At 35.9% G+C, this 17,907-nt stretch overlaps 2 protein-coding genes across 2 annotated transcripts; both read left to right on the top strand.

Annotated features, from left to right (window-relative positions):
• Position 1: 1 nt before the first annotated feature.
• Positions 2-1,015, top strand: LOC141835100 (thylakoid lumenal 16.5 kDa protein, chloroplastic). Its single transcript, XM_074722527.1, has 4 exons — positions 2-343; positions 424-563; positions 638-710; positions 784-1,015. The coding sequence occupies exons 1-4, from the start codon at positions 55-57 to the stop codon at positions 891-893; spliced, it is 612 nt and encodes a 203-aa protein (XP_074578628.1). The 5' UTR covers positions 2-54; the 3' UTR covers positions 894-1,015.
• Positions 1,016-3,463: 2,448 nt separating this feature from the next.
• Positions 3,464-16,713, top strand: LOC141834872 (chromatin-remodeling ATPase INO80). Its single transcript, XM_074722255.1, has 22 exons — positions 3,464-3,572; positions 3,949-4,036; positions 4,227-5,083; positions 5,183-5,383; positions 5,489-5,599; positions 6,724-7,151; positions 7,265-7,373; positions 7,444-7,524; positions 8,620-8,792; positions 8,893-9,018; positions 9,195-9,356; positions 9,430-9,487; positions 11,136-11,366; positions 11,555-11,698; positions 11,820-12,380; positions 12,538-12,792; positions 12,952-13,059; positions 13,702-13,796; positions 14,387-14,543; positions 15,157-15,357; positions 15,642-15,776; positions 15,960-16,713. Exons 1-22 carry the CDS (start codon positions 3,510-3,512, stop codon positions 16,257-16,259), a joined length of 4,644 nt encoding a protein of 1,547 aa, XP_074578356.1. The 5' UTR covers positions 3,464-3,509; the 3' UTR covers positions 16,260-16,713.
• Positions 16,714-17,907: the final 1,194 nt, after the last annotated feature.

The following is a 17,907-nucleotide window of genomic DNA, read 5'->3' as shown; positions in this document are numbered from 1 at the left end:
CACCTCCTCTTCCATTCGCGAAGCCTTCCTCCTCCCGATCCATCGACCAACGCCATGCCGCCGTCGGCTCTTCCTCTTGCAACTCCCGTCTCCTCGTCCTCTTCCTCCGCCCTCGTCCGCTCCGCCGTCGCCGTGACGGCGCCCAGCGGCGCCGCGGCCGTGGGAAGGCGAGAGCTGGGCCTCTCCGCCTGCTTCGCCGCGCTCACTCTGTCGCTCGCCAGGCCCGCCCCCGCCGCCGTGCTGGAGGCGGACGACGACCTGGAGCTGCTGGAGAGGGTGAAGAAGGACCGGAAGAAGAGGCTCGAGAAACAGGGCGTCATCAGCTCCTCCCTCAAGGAAAAAGGTCAGCTTTAGTAAACGCCATTGCAAGTGTACTTTCTTTTCTAGCTTGCTGCTGATGACTGTCCGATGATTGCATTGCAGGGTACCTTCAAGAACTGATCTACAAACTGAGCAAAGTGGGGCAAGCCATCGAGAACAACGACCTCGATGCAGCCAGCTCTCTTCTAGGCCCAAGCACGACAGTCGAATGGGTTCAGAATGTAAACGCTGCCTTTTCTAAGGTTGTTCACAATTGACCATCGATCAGAAAAACTTACACAAATCTTCCCTTACACATCTACTCATTTCATGTCAGCTAAGTAGCAGCCCGGAAGAGAAAACTGAGGTGGACAACTTCAATTCTTCCTTGGCATCTCTGTTCGCCTCAGGTCAGGTCATCTTAATTATATTATACTGCGGCTACGACACTCGACTAACTGTGTGTTTGTTCTCTTCTTGCAGTCGGCGACCGCGACGTGGGGTCTAGTAAACTGGCATTTGTATCGTCCGCGAGCGCGCTGGAGAAATGGGTGGAGTTTGCTGGCCTCGTTGGCCAGCTGAAGGGCCTCTGATGGATTCGAAATGGGTGGGTGGGTTCTTCACTCTTTCTTTTTTGTTTCATTATCGATCTATGCCAACTTTACTGTCTTAATTTCTTTACAGTTAATTCCCTTCCCTAAACTCGTCGAAACATGAATGAATGATGCATGTGTGTCGTATGCATTCGTATTTCGTTCGATATTATATATTGAATCTGAAGTTTCTGTAAACAAGCTGAATCAATGGTTGTTTACAATGGAGGATGAAATTTAACTGAATGAGTCCACAGAACTATGGAAGAGCGTATTAAAGCCAAACACACCATTCGGTGCCTCTTTCTCTCTTTATTTATTTTTAGGGATAATTCATTAGAGTTTTATTATAATATGATGTATATGGGGAACCCACTCGGGTTAGTTAGCCCGCTCGGGTCAGTCAGTCTGCTTGGGTAAATCAGCCCGTCCGGGGTTGGTTTGCTTGCTCGGTCAATTAGTTTGCAAACAGAAACAGTCTCTTTGGGTCTCATTCGGACAAACTCTCTTGATCCAACACTCGCACAAAGGTGCTCGTCCGCGCGCGGAAGCATTTGAATTGAGTTGTTCTTTTCGACTTCAGCATCGATTATTCTTGACAATCGTAATTGTCGTACCTTGACATTCAACTCCTATATAATGGCCAGACATTCGACTCCTCCATTGTCTCCCTTGACGATCAACTCTTTTCCATCAACTCAGTTAACTCTCGACTCGTGTGGCAACTCACATGGATCTTCTCCCCTTTTGGCTATGTAAAGGTGAGTCCATGTATAATTTTCTTTTCGCGCGGAGACAACTCTTCTCTCGTGAGCTTCTCGTCTTCTTCTTTCTTGCACACTTGCGAGCCCAAACTTCCAGTCTAGCGTTGATTTGATCGTTGAATGGGTCATGCTGACCACATTGATGCTCGTCGAGGTGTTTGACTTGTAGGACTTTGAGTTTCGATCGATTGGACGACGGACACAGACGAGACTAGAAAAACACAAGTGAAAGGAGGAGCTCGAGCATGGAAGAGGACACCATCCTAATAGATTGAATAAATAAATAAATTCAGAATTTTAAAGTAGTTTAGTCTTATTATTGTTTAGAAAAATGTTATTGACTTATGTATCTTATCACTCATTGAAAATATAAATATTTTTTAAAGTTGTAATAAGAGTTTTGAGTGATCTCAATTTGTAAAAATTACTATTTGATATAATAAAAGTTAGATAAAAATTAAAAGAGTGTTCTTTTTTATTTTTTATTAGAATAGTTAAAAAAATTCTTTTTTATCTATTATTAAAATAATGCCACATCTCACTTTAATATATTTTTATTTTAAAAAATACTCTTATTTTTAACGTTTTAGTAGTAGTTAGGAGATCATAATTACTCTAATATGGACATTTCTAAGCTGTGGGCAAACATTCATAATACTATATTTTAATAATTACAATTGATAACTATTATAATATGGACACTTTATCTCTAGTCAATACTAGTGAATATTATATTATAGTATCTATGAGTAGACTATGACAACATTGAAAGTTTATTTCTGATTAATATTAATAATATTATATTATAGCAGTTATGAGATTATAATCACTATACAGTTATAATAGTCATCTTTAGTCAATATTATATTATCACAGTTATGAATCATAATTGTTACAACAAAGACAATTTATTTTTGATAATATCGATTAATATTATATTATACCGGTTAACGATCATGACGGTTATAATTATGTAATTATAATAACTACGTGATCATAGCTACTATAATATCATAAAAAATAAAGATATTTTTGAAAATAAAAATAAATTGAGATAGAATAAGATAATATTTTAATAATAAATAAAAGGACACTTTTTTGACAATTGTAATAAAAAACGACTTCCTTTTAATTTTTATCCATAATAATTCAACAGGCTTGTTTTATACCTCCAACAAGACATAAGCATCATGTCACAGCCAACCTAATCACAAGCTTAAGTTTTTTATTTTTTATTTTTTATTTTTTAAATTTTGTATCTTTTGACCACTCTTTTAATCCGTAATCTTGACCCGTAGGGTTATTTCTTAATGTCATTCTAGATATATTTTTTTAGAATTTTCCCTTCATAAAAAAATCTAAATATTTTGTAAGATTTTTTAGCCATATAATGTAGACCGTTGCATCAAATTAATTATAATAAAAAATATATAAATACATTAGAAAATTAATAACAACCTCTTTTTAATCTATTAATCTTTTTTATTTATCTCGTGAGTAAAAACAGAATTAGAAATTTCATATTGAGACAGACGCCCAATTGTAGCCCGCCACCAGCCCGCAGACCAGACCGGCCCAATTAAAGGCCCAATAAGCGAACCAAGCGGGGCAGCAAAAACCGAACCAACTGGCCGGCGCACAATAGCCGCTGTCCCTTCCCTTCCCCCTTTTTCCACCCCCGTCGAACCAAATCCAATACTTCCGCTACTGCACACGCTCGCCATGCAATTTCCCTTCTTCGCACGTGCCGACTCGTCTCCTCCGCTTCATATTCTCCTCCTTCCTTCTTCTGGGGCCGATCCTAGGGTTTCGCCGCGACGCCGCTCGTCGCCTCGCCTCGCCTCGCCGCCCCATGGAGCCGCGCCGGCACCACTCCAAAAACGGCCTCTCCTACTCCACCCTCTTCAACCTCGAGGTAACTGCCGCCGATCCGTCCATTCCCTTTCCCTCCTCTTCGCTTGATTGCGCGGCTCGAGATTGCTTCCCGTCTTCTGAAGTTGAGTTCTATTGGGGGATTTTTGTTGCTCTCGACTACTTGAAATTGATAGCATTGGGACTCGCAGTGGCAAGCACTTTAGGTTTTAGGTCTTCCGCTTGGTTTTAGGTTATCGGTATTGGTGTTCGCGAGTAGTGTTATTATTGTCGAGTTGTCTAGTTTCATTGTGTTTGTTCGGTTTCTGCTGCTTTTTTCGGTAATAAAATTTGTATTTTTTTTTCACTCAGCTGAGGGTGTCCTGATAGGTTTGTTGCTTGTGGTGCATTGTTATTGATGTGCTTGGGTTTTCATGTAGCCATTGATGACCTTTCGTGTTCCGCAAGGAGATGATGATTTCCACAGTTACGGGGATAGCAGTCAAGATGAGAACCGAAGCAGTCAAGGTTTTTCCTTCTATACTCTCTGCTTGGTCTTATTCTTTTTTTTTATTTACTGTTTGCAGTTGGAAAGATCAGAGAACAAGTTCTCGACTCAGTTACTTGTTCCAGTGTCACACATTATTTTGATGTGATATTGGGTATTTCTCTTCAATCATGTTCTAATTCTCAGTTTTGTACTCTGTTTCTAAATCAGACCAAGAGCACCTCTATGAGCAGTGCAATGGAGAAAAGTCTCCAGGGATTATAAGGAGGAGACAGAGGCGCGATATTCAGTTTGAGGATCTTCCAAGCTCAACCATGAGGAATGATACTGACAGCAATGATGAGATCGATGAAGATTATGAAAACGGAATAACAGAGGAGCAATACAGAGCCATGCTTAGTGAACACATGCAAAGATATAGGACAGTGATGCCTAAAGACTCATCGGCAGGGTTGGCTTCCACACGCATGGGAATGCCAGGTTCTAAGCGAAGTCATGGTAGTAAAAGAAGGAAGTTCAATTCTGAGCCTCTGGTTTCTGCTGAGGGACCAACAGTACGTGAGATGGAAATATCACCCGGATACTATGGAGCTGATTTTGAAGCTGATTATGATGGGGGTAATAGGTACGCTTTGTCCATGGAGTCCAGTTATTTGGACATTGGTGAGGGCATCACATATCGAATTCCTCCCACTTATGATAAGCTTGTGAGTTCTCTGAACTTGCCAAACATTGCTGACATTATAGTCGAAGAGAACTTTCTTAAAGGCCCTTTAGATTTGAGGTCTCTAGCAGCTGTGATTTCTACTGATAAGAGGTTTGACAACAACGACCGAGGCGGATTGGGGGAGCCTCAACCACAATATGAATCTCTCCAGGCAAGGTTGAGGGGACTTCCATCTGGAAATTCAGACAAAAAATTCACGCTTCAGATATGTGACATTGGTCTGGATGCATTCTCAATACCAGAAGGTGCTGCTGGTAGGATTCGGCGGTTCATTATGTCAGATTCTGGTACTTTACAGGTTTATTATGTCAAAGTCTTGGAGAGAGGAGACACCTATGAGGTTATTTTTTGCCTAAGAAAATGATTATTAGTCTGGTGTACTCAGGTAAACAGGTTGCTTGCTTTTTCTTATTTTTAATAATCTTTTGTTTGATTATAGATTATTGAACGAAGTTTACCGAAGAAGCTAGTAGTGAAGAAAGATCCATCTGAAATTGAGAAGGAAGAGATGGAGAAGATAGGGAAAGTTTGGGCTAATATGGTTAGAAGAGATATTCCAAAGCATCATAGGATATTTACAAGTTTCCACAAGAAACAACTTGCAGATGCTAAACGCTTTTCAGAGACTTGTCAGAGAGAGGTAATGTTTCCCCTTGTTATGCATCAACTTGTTTCTGCCATTTTCTTAATCATGAGATCTGTCCTCCTTTCTTCATTCCTGATTGAATGTACATAAAAATTTCAGGTAAAGTTGAAGGTCAGTAGGTCACTCAGATTTATGAGAAGTGCGGCAGTTCGCACTAGGAGGCTAGCTAGAGACATGTTGATATTCTGGAAGAAAGTAGATAAGGAACAGGTAATGCTGCTCATCTCTTCCTTGTTATAAGTATTTTTAGTGTGATCTTTGGTGAACATTTACCAGACTGGTTATGCTCTTCTTATCTTTTTCCCTTCTCCTTGTATAACTAAACTATAGCTTGAACCTTGTTCTAACAAGTTAATTCATTAAATTGTCTTTTGAATAGCCATAAAATTTTGATAGGTTTCTTGTTAAATTTTTCTTTATCTCTTTAAGTTTGAAAACTTATTGATATCGGTTCATATAGCATAGTTTGTGTAGATTTATGAGGTTTCATTCATTCTGTGAGTAAGATGTACTTTAAAAGATGTTGCATGTACATTTTTGTTGTTTATATATGACATATTTTCACATTATCAGCCTTGAGTTCATGAACACTTAGGAATTGGTGTTGCTAACCATGGTTAGTTATATATGTAACCTCCTAGAATTTGGGGCCAAGCCAGAACTGGTTGTAAATTTGATTAAATAGCTATTAATTTTATTGAGAGTTGGCTGTTGGATATTTTATCTTTTTTGTTCTTGGATTTATTACTTTATATTTGTGTTATTAATAATTAGGATAAAGTGCCTTTGATTCAAGTTCCTAGAAGATCTGTTCGACTCTCCAATAAAATAACGGGCAAAGATGATCTTTGGTTTTTCTTGAGAGTTGGAGTCTTTGCTGCTAGTCAGTACAAAGATAACTATTAGAAATTTTTTTTGGTTCATAGAATGTTTAATACGGCAACTATGTTTTTTTTTTTTACTTTTTACTCTATAAATTTAGAATGTTATAACTAAAATCATGTAGCTGACGCATGGTTTATTGATGCTGATCTGAGTGCTAAGTAGTCTCAGTTGCCCTTATTTTCTTTAGATTTTAGATTTTTTATGGTCTGTAATGTAAGTTGTCCAAACTAATGATCCTGTATCTGAGATTAGTGAACTCGCTAAGTTCTACTGGTTTTGCTTGTAAGTTGTTAGGAAATGATATTTAATATTATGTGATTTTTGATTCTCTTATAAATTATACTAGTTTTTCTTCATCTGTTTCTTTTAGCAAAGCAACCTTCTGTCTTTTCTGTTTAATGAACATATACTTCTATGAGGTTTGAAATTAACTGAAACAATCTTTCTAGGCTGAATTAAGGAAGAAAGAAGAAAGAGATGCTGCTGAAGCTTTGAAGCGCGAGGAAGAACTTCGCGAAGCTAAGAGACAACAGCAGAGGCTTAACTTTCTCATATCACAGACTGAACTATACAGTCATTTCATGGGGAACAAGTCTTCGACACAACCTGCTGAAACTGCATCTGTTGAAGAAGAAGAAGCTGAACCTCCAGAAGAAAAATTAACTGTTTCTGATCTCGAACCAGGGGAGGAAGAGGATCCAGAGGAAGCTGAACTAAAAAAGGAAGCTCTCAGAGCTGCTAAACAGGCAGTCTCTCAGCAGAAAAAGATAACAAATGAATTTGACAATGCTTGTTTAAAGCTTCGACAAGTTGACACTGGGGATCAAGCAAATGACTCTATTGCTACAGGGTCCAGTAACATAGACCTCCTGAACCCGTAAGTCACTGACTAAGCACCAATTAAAAGATGTTTTGAACCCAAGCTTTTAATATTCCTGAGTTGATATCTTTTACTTTCTGGTGTTACATCAATAAAAACCTTATTTGCAGCTCTACAATGCCTGTAACATCAACAGTGCAAACACCAGAGATGTTTAATGGGCGTCTTAAAGAATATCAGTTAAAGGGATTACAATGGCTAGTTAACTGTTATGAGCAGGTAATGCATATGTTTGAAGAGCTCTCTCTAAGATTAGATTTATATTACTTGATTTTTCACTTGTATACAGGGTTTGAATGGAATTCTTGCTGATGAAATGGGGCTCGGAAAGACAATTCAAGCCATGGCCTTCTTAGCTCATTTAGCTGAGGTTTGTGACTGATTATGAGGTGGCTAAGATATTTTGAATGCCATTCCAGATATCTGTTATTGAATTTGACAATGAACATCTGGATGATGGTAACCCTATGCTTATTAGTTGTGACATTCTTTAATGACAAAGGATGATTAAGTTGACTAGTGAAGAGATAGTACGACCTTGAATAAACCAACTTGCAAAAAGGTTCCTTTTGCATAAAGGGACAGCCAAGATGTGAAATGCTCGGTTTTAATTTAGGCATAAAGGGACAGCCAAGACGTGAAATGCTTGGTTTTAGTTTTGGCATAAAGGGACAGCCAAGATGTGAAGTGTTTGGTTTACTACTTAAACAACAACAACCACAATGACAAAAGTGAAAAAGAAAACTTAAGTTGATGCTTTATTATGTTGAGTCACTGTTAATGGTAAGTCGAGAGGGATAAAACAGTATTCAAGTAACAAACATAACATTATACCTATACATATGGTTCTCTAATGTAATACATAATGACTACATATCCCAGATTGGAAAACCTACATGCTCTATTTCCCATGTAATTGTAACTCTAATACTTCTCTAAAGTTTAGGCATAGTTATTTTTGTGCCATTCATGTTACACTAAATAGGAGAAGCTACAAGTACAAAATAGAATTGATATGCCACTTGGTGAAGATTATAAACTGTAGATTGACAACACAATACTTGGACTGAAATTTGAGGTGTTTATATGTTTTTTGAAAAATAGTAAGTGTTTTTGCATGCAATTTTCTTTTTAATTTCCTTGAATTGAGGAAATTGCTTCTTTGCAGGATGAACTTTTCTAAGAGACAATTTGTGAGGGTTGCAAAGAGGAAGAAATAGATTAGGATTTCAATAGATATTTTGTTTTTTCATCTGTTTGATCAAGTTAAATGAGCCTTGAAGTTGTATAATTTCTTTCTTTTGTAGATTTGGTTATCTTTTATATGGTTTTTCTGTTGGTCTATTAGATGTATTTTAAATACTATTTTTTCTCCAAAATTATTTTCAGATTCTTGAAATATACTTTAATTTCACATAGCTGTAGTCATTTCATGTGTTTTGATATTTAACTGACATGTGATCAGGAAAAAAATATTTGGGGTCCTTTTCTGGTGGTTGCACCATCCTCTGTCTTGAATAATTGGGCTGATGAAATCAGTAGATTTTGCCCTGAATTTAGAACACTTCCATACTGGGGTGGACTTCAAGAGAGAGCAGTACTAAGGAAAAACATCAACCCAAAGCGTCTATACAGAAAGTAAGTATGCCTTTGTTATTGCATACACATTTTTTTCATGTCTAACCTTTCATCCTCCAACTTTGCATTGTGGAATCAATAATAACGTATTTATCATCAGGGAGGCGAGGTTCCACATACTAATTACCAGTTACCAGTTGATTATAGCTGATGAGAAGTATTTGCGGCGTTTGAAATGGCAGTATATGGTTTTAGATGAAGCTCAGGCAATAAAAAGTTCACAGAGGTGCTTTTTTATTCTTATACCTGATATTTATTTATTTTTTTGCTGGGCACTTCATAGATTCTGCTTTGTTTTTTAGTCATTATGTAGTTTCTGTTCACGCTAGCATTCTTGCTGCAGAAGTATTTTTTTTTCTTGTGTAAACTCACCTATAAACTTGTTACATTTGCCTTCTGTAGTATTCGATGGAAGACATTACTCAGCTTCAACTGTAGAAATCGCTTGCTTCTGACTGGGACACCTATACAGAATAACATGGCTGAACTGTGGGCTCTTCTCCATTTTATCATGCCTACTTTATTTGACAGCCATGAACAATTTAATGAGTGGTTCTCTAAAGGGTATATTTTCATAAATAACATTCTTTTAAAAGCATTTTATTCTCCCTATTGTTTAATTTGTGTTATTTTTCAGTATCGAGAGCCATGCAGAGCATGGAGGCACTCTGAATGAGCATCAGCTCAACAGACTGGTATGTGCTTAATGTTACTTTCTATAAGTTAATTTGCCCAATAGTTCTATGCTTAATGGGGGGAAAAGTGTAGGTTGCCAACATTCAGTCTCATTACTTTCATAATAAATCAAAGATTTTTTTAAAAGACATTCAAGATGTAATTTCTCATTGTCTATTGAGTTATTCTCCATTTTCTATGAAGTTAATATGCTGGTTTATCAAGTAGTCCTAATTACTAAAATTTATTTCCAAACTCATTTAATATATAATTCTCCACTGGTAAATTTACTTGCCAACTTAAAATGTGAGATTTTCTCTAATGTTTGATGTCTAGATTATTGCCTGTGCTTCTTTGTGACTAGTTCTATGTCTGTTTTGCAGCATTATATCTCACTAGTTTTGTTAACAATCAGTTGTTTTACCAACTGATATATAATATACATACTATCGTTAATGTGTTTATCAAAATAAAAGATAATTGCAATTATGTCCTAATTGATTATGTTTAGTACCATTTATCTTCAACTCTTCTTTCAATTTTTCAGTCAGATTTTGTCTTTAGCAATAACTCCTTAACTATTGTTTAGATAGGTTTAAATAAGTTAATGCAAGTGGAAAGAAATAAGAACTAAAAGCCAATGCTTTATCAATGGATCCTTAACTATCATCTTGATAGAGACTTAATAAGTCTATGTAAGTGACAAGAACACATGATCTGAAATTTTAACAATTTGTTTCTGACAATTCAACAACTTTATTTTATAAGGCTCCTAGTTCTCCATGAGTTTTGCAATATTATTATTATATCTCACTAAACATTAAATAATATCAGATTATTTATATATGACTCTTATATCATATGTATATAATTAATGAGTAATATTGATTAATTGATATAAAATTATTAATAAACAATATTGGATGATTATTATATTGGATTATTAATATATACTTCCAAATTTATTTAATACTAATGCGTTTATTCTGTTTTCTCAATATTGTTAGGTTTCTAAATTTATTACTTAATAATATTACTATTGGTTATTGCTTATTGCATAATAATAATAAGTGTTGGGTATTATTATGGTTACTATTTTATTGTTTAATGAGTTTCCATCTCAGCTTCAAACCCCCCTTCTGTATTACCCACATGGCATACTACTGCTTGAGCAGTTGCCAAGGCAAAATTTTATTTTGATGTGCGTCCTTTTTTTGTGCATAGAAGCTGTTTCTTGGTCAATTTTAGATGCGTTTTGCATGATTTGGAAGTTTTTCAACAAATTCCTTGATGTTCTTAGTGGTTGTGCGCTTTCTTGACAAATATCAGATGACTCTTCACCAATCTGATCCAACTCAAATGATCCTGATTCTGATCAGCCAAAAGAAACTTCCTCCCTTTGGCACCTTTTTACAGGGATAAAACCATGATGGTTTCTCTCCAGAAGCAAAAAATTTCTGGATAACCCATGATCTGTGTATTTAGGTGGATTCTCACAAAATGATTCTGTCACATACTTTGTGGGGGTTGAAGATATTATTATATCTACTCGTTAACTAAATTCAAAATAACTCAGTTTTATGTTCATCATATCTGGCTTTAGCTTTTCTCCTTTCTCTATATAGCCATGTTGTGAAATCGATATGATTTTTCTTTTTATTTCTTTAGCATGGAGTTTTGAAGCCTTTCATGCTGAGACGGGTAAAGAAAGATGTTATATCAGAGATGACTGGGAAGAAAGAAATCACAGTTCACTGTAACTTGAGTTCTCGACAGCAGGCCTTTTATCGTGCTATAAAAAACAAGATATCACTTGCTGAACTTTTTGATGGTAGCCATGACCATCTGAATGAGAAGAAAATAGCTAACTTGATGAATATTGTTATACAATTACGGAAGGTAAACTTTCTATCAAGTTCAGTCCAGTTATATTTTTTCCTATTTGTGTTTTTGCTTTGTGATCCTGTGGTATATTCACTACACCACACTGTAGATATATAACTGAATTCTGGAACTTTGCATGTAATATGTCATTGCCTAATGATGAAGGACCTCTGAGTATGTTTTCTATTTTTTCGGAATTGTAGGTGTGTAACCATCCAGAGTTGTTTGAACGTAATGAAGGAAGCTCATATTTTTACTTTGCAGAGATACCAAATTCGCTTCTTCCATCTCCATTTGGAGGAATCGATGTGCATTATTCAGGAAACAGGAATCCCATATTGTATAAGGTGCCTTTTCATAGCTTTCTTTTTGGGGATTGTTAGGTCTTCATCCTTTTTCATGTTTAGATCTTATGTTCTCTATTTTGTAAATTTCTCATCTTTAACTGCATTTTATTTTGTACATAAGGTGCCAAAGCTGGTCCATCAAGAAATGCTCCATAATTCTGGAGCACCTGTTCCTCTTGCTCTACGTGGTCTTAACCATGGAAGTTTTGGCCGACTTTTTGATATATTTTCTCCAGATAGCGTCTATCATTCTGGAAGGTTACAGCATAACCTCTTAAATGAGACTTCTGAACTTAGTGGAACTTTTGGGTTTACACGACTGCTGGATTTATCACCAGGTGAAGTTAGTTTCTTAGCCAAGTGTTCACTACTCGAGCGGTTGTTGTTTTCTGTAATAAGGTGGGATAGGCAGTTGGTCGAGGAAATCTTAGACTTGTTTATGGATCAAGAAGGCAATGATCTCGAAAGCACTCACCTGGATAAACAAAATATTCGAACTGTTGCACGGATGTTGCTGTTACCAGCAAAATCTGAATCAAGCTTACTTAGAAAAAGGTTTTCAACTGGTTCTAGTGATGCTCCATATGAGGCTTTGGTTACTTCCCATCAAGATCGGTTTATAATGAATGTCAGGCTTTTGCGTGCTATATATGCATTTATACCACGGGCCAGATCTCCACCTGTAAGTTTGACAGTCTCTCTTTTTCTTTCAATATAATGCAGATATCCAAGTTTATTATGCTGCGTGTCTTGTACATTGTTGCTACTCTGTGTATTACTATCAAAGAATTCCAGTAGTTACCCTATCTAATTTCTTTAATATTTTTTCTCTTCCACAGATACATGCACAATGCTCTGACAGAAGCTTTGCCTACCAAATGACCGAGGAGCTTCATCACCCTTGGATGAAAAAATTGTTTGTTGGATTTGCTCGGACCTCTGAATTTAATGGTCCTAGAATGCCTATTCATTCCCACCCTTTGATAGAAGAGATTTCAGGGTCAAATATCATTGAGCCCGTTTTTCAGCTCCCTTATAGGATTTTTGGTTCTTCTCCACCTGTGCGAAGCTTTGATCCTGCTAAAATGCTCACGGTACTTGTTTTTCATTTTCAGGAAAATTGGAATGATTGATGGCTCTTGGATGTTTTTTGTAGAATGTCTTTGTGCTTTCTTTTTTTTTTCAGATATTTCAGCTAATATTGTTAAGTTGGACATTTGATATATATGTTGATATGCATAATCTTTTTCTAGGACTCTAAGAAACTTCAAACTCTGGACGTGCTATTGAAACGTCTGCGGGCTGAAAATCATCGTGTTCTTTTATTTGCGCAGATGACAAAAATGTTGAATATACTTGAGGTATTTATAGCCTCTGGTCTTCCTTGGACCAAATTTACCTTTCTTTATTTTGTATATACTTTCTGCAAACCATTAGTGACTATTATTAAATTATTGTAATTGTCTTTTAAGTTCCCTGAAAGTAATTGCGTGATTTGAAATATAATTATCCTGGTCCTCGTTTAGATTGATTTTAATCATTCATTTCAATTGCCGCTAATTTAACTTTCTGCTTAGAACAATCCTATTTTATTTGTAATGTTCTTTCTATATCATATATAATTTTCTTCTAGAAGCTTCTGTCAATCCTGTTTACTTCATTTTTCACTTAGTATCTTCTAGTTGACTCGAGGATACGCAAGGGATGCTGGTTTTGTTTTAATAGCTGTCAACGAAGAGACAAGGACAGTTGTGACATTATCAAGATCAGTGCTTCTATTACTACAAATGTAGTTTGAATTGCAAAAATTTCTTTGCCTTTTTTTACTGATTATCAACTTATTTGGGGTATGTACTAAGGGGTTAAGCTATGTAGGTTATTTAACTGAATGCCCTCAGTGAAAGATGTTTTGATGATGCTATAAACTTGCAATAACATTCTTTCAGCCTCTTGTTATCACAAACTTGTAACTTCTTATGAGGATGCTATCAAATATTTTCCAGGATTATATGAACTACAGAAAATACAAGTACTTCCGACTAGATGGATCATCTACTATTATGGACCGTCGTGACATGGTGAGGGATTTTCAGCGTAGGTATGTAATCCCTCTTCTAATAATGTGGCATGAGCATGCATTTAATCTTTACAGGTTCTCACTGTAAGATAGAATAATTAATCCATATATAGCATACTACTTTCAAGATTGTTTCAAAAATGGCACATGCTTCAAATTTCTTAAATTGTATTTGCTTGTGCAAACTTTGTCAATCTTCAAAATGACCTACCATTAAAAATAATGTTACTGGTGAAGGTGACTTTACACATGATGTATATATCGTTATATGATGTGGCATGCGACATCAGCTAGAACTATAATAAATTCTAATCTTACATGTTTTTCTTGATGATATGTGGCATGCTATGCTAGCATTTCAGATATCATTATAATTTAGTCATGCAATGTCAAATTATATGGTGATTGAAATGCATTGGATTTATCACATATATTATTTTTATTACTAGGAGATCTTAATTGAAACAAGTAATACAATTGAAGTAATTTAAACTTGGGGCTGGACATGCCATAATCTTTAAACTAGTAGTATATGCATAATAACCCATAGATATGATGATGAAGCTTATTACCACTTTGGTCGAGATCGTCATGGTACCCTTTCCTTGCAGGAATGATATATTTGTTTTTCTGCTGAGTACGAGGGCTGGAGGTCTTGGTATTAATCTAACTGCTGCTGATACTGTGATCTTCTATGAGAGTGACTGGAATCCAACATTGGACTTGCAAGCGATGGATAGGGCACATCGGTTGGGACAAACAAAGGAGGTAAGTAAATCAGCAAAATCTTCGTTTTCATATTATCTGGAAATATTAGCTGTTAAGTGAAGATTATGGGTTGTGATTTTTTTCTTCATGTTTTATTTTACTTATTAAAAAAATGGTTTTAAAAATTGCAAATTGAAAGAAAAATGCAAAAAAATATATATAATCATCATGAAAAATTAGAAAAGGAAAATAGAAAATAACGGACCTATTTGTTAGAGACATGAAAGCTATGCATCTGCTAAGAAATGAGACATGAGGATTCTGCATTCTACCTTTTATTTTTTGGATAAATTATTTTTCATGTTTTCTTTTGTTTTGCATTCTGCTATGTAAAATGATTTGCGTAGCTGAGGATTAGACATTTATTTTTTCTCGGCTATTGAACTTCTCTGTCCCTTTTGGAGCAAATTTAATGAATGCCAACTGGTTGAATTTTGAACACTTCCTTGTAATGTTTATTGCAATTTGATGATAGAATGCAAATATTGCTGGGACTGAGCTATGTGGTCTGTCTTGGTAAATCAGTCAGTCCCAGTTGCTACATCGTAACCTTGTGGTGTCCATTACTGAGGTGTTAATAAAGTGCTTGCCTTGATTTGATTTCTCGACTCAGGTTACTGTGTATAGATTGATTTGCAAAGAAACAGTCGAAGAAAAAATTTTGCAGCGAGCGAGCCAAAAGAATACGGTGCAGCAGCTGGTCATGACAGGCGGCCATGTTCAGGGTGATAATTTGAAGCCCGAGGATGTAGTATCCCTTCTCCTTGACGATGCACAATTGGAGCAGAAGTTGAAAGAAGTACCGCCACAGATGGTACTTCCCTTTACTTCTATTGTTTTTCTGTTAAAGAATCAACCTTCTCACTTTATTAGCTGTTTATTTAAATGTGATTTTTCAAAGTAAATCTCACACCCGCACTCAAATTTGGATGAGCATTTCTGTAATCAGGTTCTGTAATGCGGAAGAACCTTTATCCAGTGTCGGCTTACGAATTTTGTTGTAGATGTCACTGCATACATTTTGCACCTACTGATGGCTTGTGCCACCCTGATGTGCTTTCTGTATCTCTTACTCTAGTTATCATTTTTCGTTGGCAGCCTAAGGAACGACAGAAGAAAAAACGATTGAAAGGAATACAAGTAGACGCAGATGGTGATGTATCTCTGGAAGACTTGACAAACAGTATTCCAGTGGAAGATGATTTGGAAAAAGAAAGTACCCATAACAGAAAGGTATCGTTTGGCTACCATGACTTCAATATTCTATAACATGCATCTCGAACTTTTGCCATGAATAATTAGAGTTATTTATTTTCAGTGTTTATGTTTCATTTAATCATGGAGAATATGTCCAGAAGTAAATTGATTTGCTGTTCTAACTTCGGTTTCGGTGGTTCTTTCGAATCCTTCACCCAGAGAAAATCCAAGTCCCAGAAGCATAATCCTTCAAAGTTGCAGAAGCTTCATAAAACAGCAGGTGATGTAGCCGAACCCGATGAACCTGGTCCAAGTGGTTACGACGAAGATCACCCTCCTGACCAGAGGCCAAAAAGAGCGAAAAGACCTACGAAGAGTGTCAATGAAAACCTCGAACCTGCTTACAACTCTGCAGCCAATATGCCAGTCAACTCGAACTCCTTCGAATACCAGCTGTCTTCACACGACTATCATACTGGCAACTACAGAGCTGATCTACAAGAAGACACACCATCTTAAGCTTCACCAGTTCCGTATTTAAACCTTCTCTCAAGGATTCTTCGGCAATCCAAGGATTCTCAACTGTCGCGCATCGGAAGTGTGGTGCTGCTGCCTGCCGCGTGATCTAGCACACTCGAGCTATATAGCTGAAAGAGATCCAATTACTTGTGCAAATTGTAGATAGTTTATCCTCAAGTGCATGCGGGAGAGTTTGATATTGGATTCAGCTGCCTACCTACTATCAGACTTTGACACTGAAAACTGTTAGGAGCTTTTGGATCATGTTAAGTTGTTTGTATTTTTTTTTTCTTCTTTTCGATAATATATTCATTTGGCAGAGAGCTGAGATCTCGTCTTTTGCTCGAAGAACGTTAAAAAATGTGTTGCAAAATATGATGCACTAAGCGCATCAGTGTAAATACATTGTTGTAAGACTTTTGTTTCTTGTTGACTGTGGAGATACTTTGGCGCATGGCTTGTGAGTTAATTAGATATTCATGGATCGATTTTTTATTATAGGTATTGCGGATTAATTTTGTTTCGATAGGATGATAATATTGAAATGTTGAATTTATTTTGGTGTTGGATGAGAAAGTTTTTATTTTTAATTATAGATATTACGAATTAATTTTTTTTATGGGAAGATAATTTTAAAATGTGATTTATCTTGGTGTTGGATAAGAATAATTATTAAATTAATGGGATTATCTAAATTATTAAATAATAATAATAATAAATAAATAAAATAAAAGTGGTCCGAGTTTTTTTTAATTTGATTTCGACTGTTTAAAAAAAAATTCGAGCCCCTTCATATTGGAGTCTGCTCACCGCCTGTGAATGTAAGCAAGCACTCCACCGATTATTTTGTGGTATTTTTTATTGTTTTTAAAAAAATTGAACCTTTTCCACACTATAAGGAAGGCGGTAATCACACTAGGAGGTCACTCTACTACTTTTGCCGTTCCTACTGTTCTCTTTTTTTCGTTAATAAACACCCACTATTAAGAAAATTTTTGAGATTATAGTATTTGAAATAATAAAAAATTTATAAGAAAATTGTTTGATCTTTCTCGAATTTTGTTTTTTATAAAAAAAATTATATGTATAAATTTCCACATCGATTGAATAGATCTTGGGCTTAGTTATGGTGGTGGGGCTTAAAACGTAGGCAGAGCAATTTTTTAGTTTTTTTTTTGCTTAAAAAAAAATCGAGCCTCTTTCTTCACTAATTTTTCTATTGGAGTCTGCTCACCGCCTTAATGTTAAGCTACCACTCAGGCGATTATTTTGGGGCATTTGTTTCTGTTTTAGAAAAAATTTGGACCTTTTTCAGACTATGAGGAAGGCGGTAATCATGCCCAGAGGTCACTATACTACTATTACCGTGGTAGTGTTCTCTTGGTAAACACAAATTATAGTATTTGGAATATAAAAAAAATTATAGAAAAGATGTTTGACCTTTCTTGGATTTTGTTTTTAAAAATAATCATATAACTATAATTTTTTCACTTCAATTGAATAGATTTTGCTTCTTTGTGGTGTTGGGGATTAAAAGTAGGGGTGTAACGGATGAAATCGAGGAATAATATAAAAATATTAATATTTGAGTTCGAGCTCATAAAATATTTATAATATTAGAATTTGATTTAAAATTTAAAAATATAAA

The sequence above is a fragment of the Curcuma longa genome, chromosome 9 (assembly GCF_044706935.1).
Source record: "Curcuma longa cultivar G26 ecotype Majalengka, Jawa Barat chromosome 9, ITB_CL_G26_1.1, whole genome shotgun sequence".
Classification (NCBI taxonomy): Eukaryota; Viridiplantae; Streptophyta; class Magnoliopsida; order Zingiberales; family Zingiberaceae; genus Curcuma; species Curcuma longa.
This window is presented reverse-complemented; position numbering and strand designations above follow the sequence as displayed.

What these genes read in the sequence shown, in the direction of transcription:
- LOC141835100 (XM_074722527.1), top strand. Translation starts at nt 55, where the DNA reads ATGCCGCCGTCGGCTCTTCCTCTTGCAACTCCCGTCTCCTCGTCCTCT. An exon ending in TAAACGCTGCCTTTTCTAAG is followed by an intron (nt 564 to 637) that starts GTTGTTCACAAT and finishes ATTTCATGTCAG; the next exon opens with CTAAGTAGCAGCCCGGAAGA. An exon ending in GGCATCTCTGTTCGCCTCAG is followed by an intron (nt 711 to 783) that starts GTCAGGTCATCT and finishes CTCTTCTTGCAG; the next exon opens with TCGGCGACCGCGACGTGGGG.
- LOC141834872 (XM_074722255.1), top strand. Translation starts at nt 3,510, where the DNA reads ATGGAGCCGCGCCGGCACCACTCCAAAAACGGCCTCTCCTACTCCACC. An exon ending in AACATAGACCTCCTGAACCC is followed by an intron (nt 7,152 to 7,264) that starts GTAAGTCACTGA and finishes CCTTATTTGCAG; the next exon opens with CTCTACAATGCCTGTAACAT. An exon ending in CCAAAGCGTCTATACAGAAA is followed by an intron (nt 8,793 to 8,892) that starts GTAAGTATGCCT and finishes ATTTATCATCAG; the next exon opens with GGAGGCGAGGTTCCACATAC.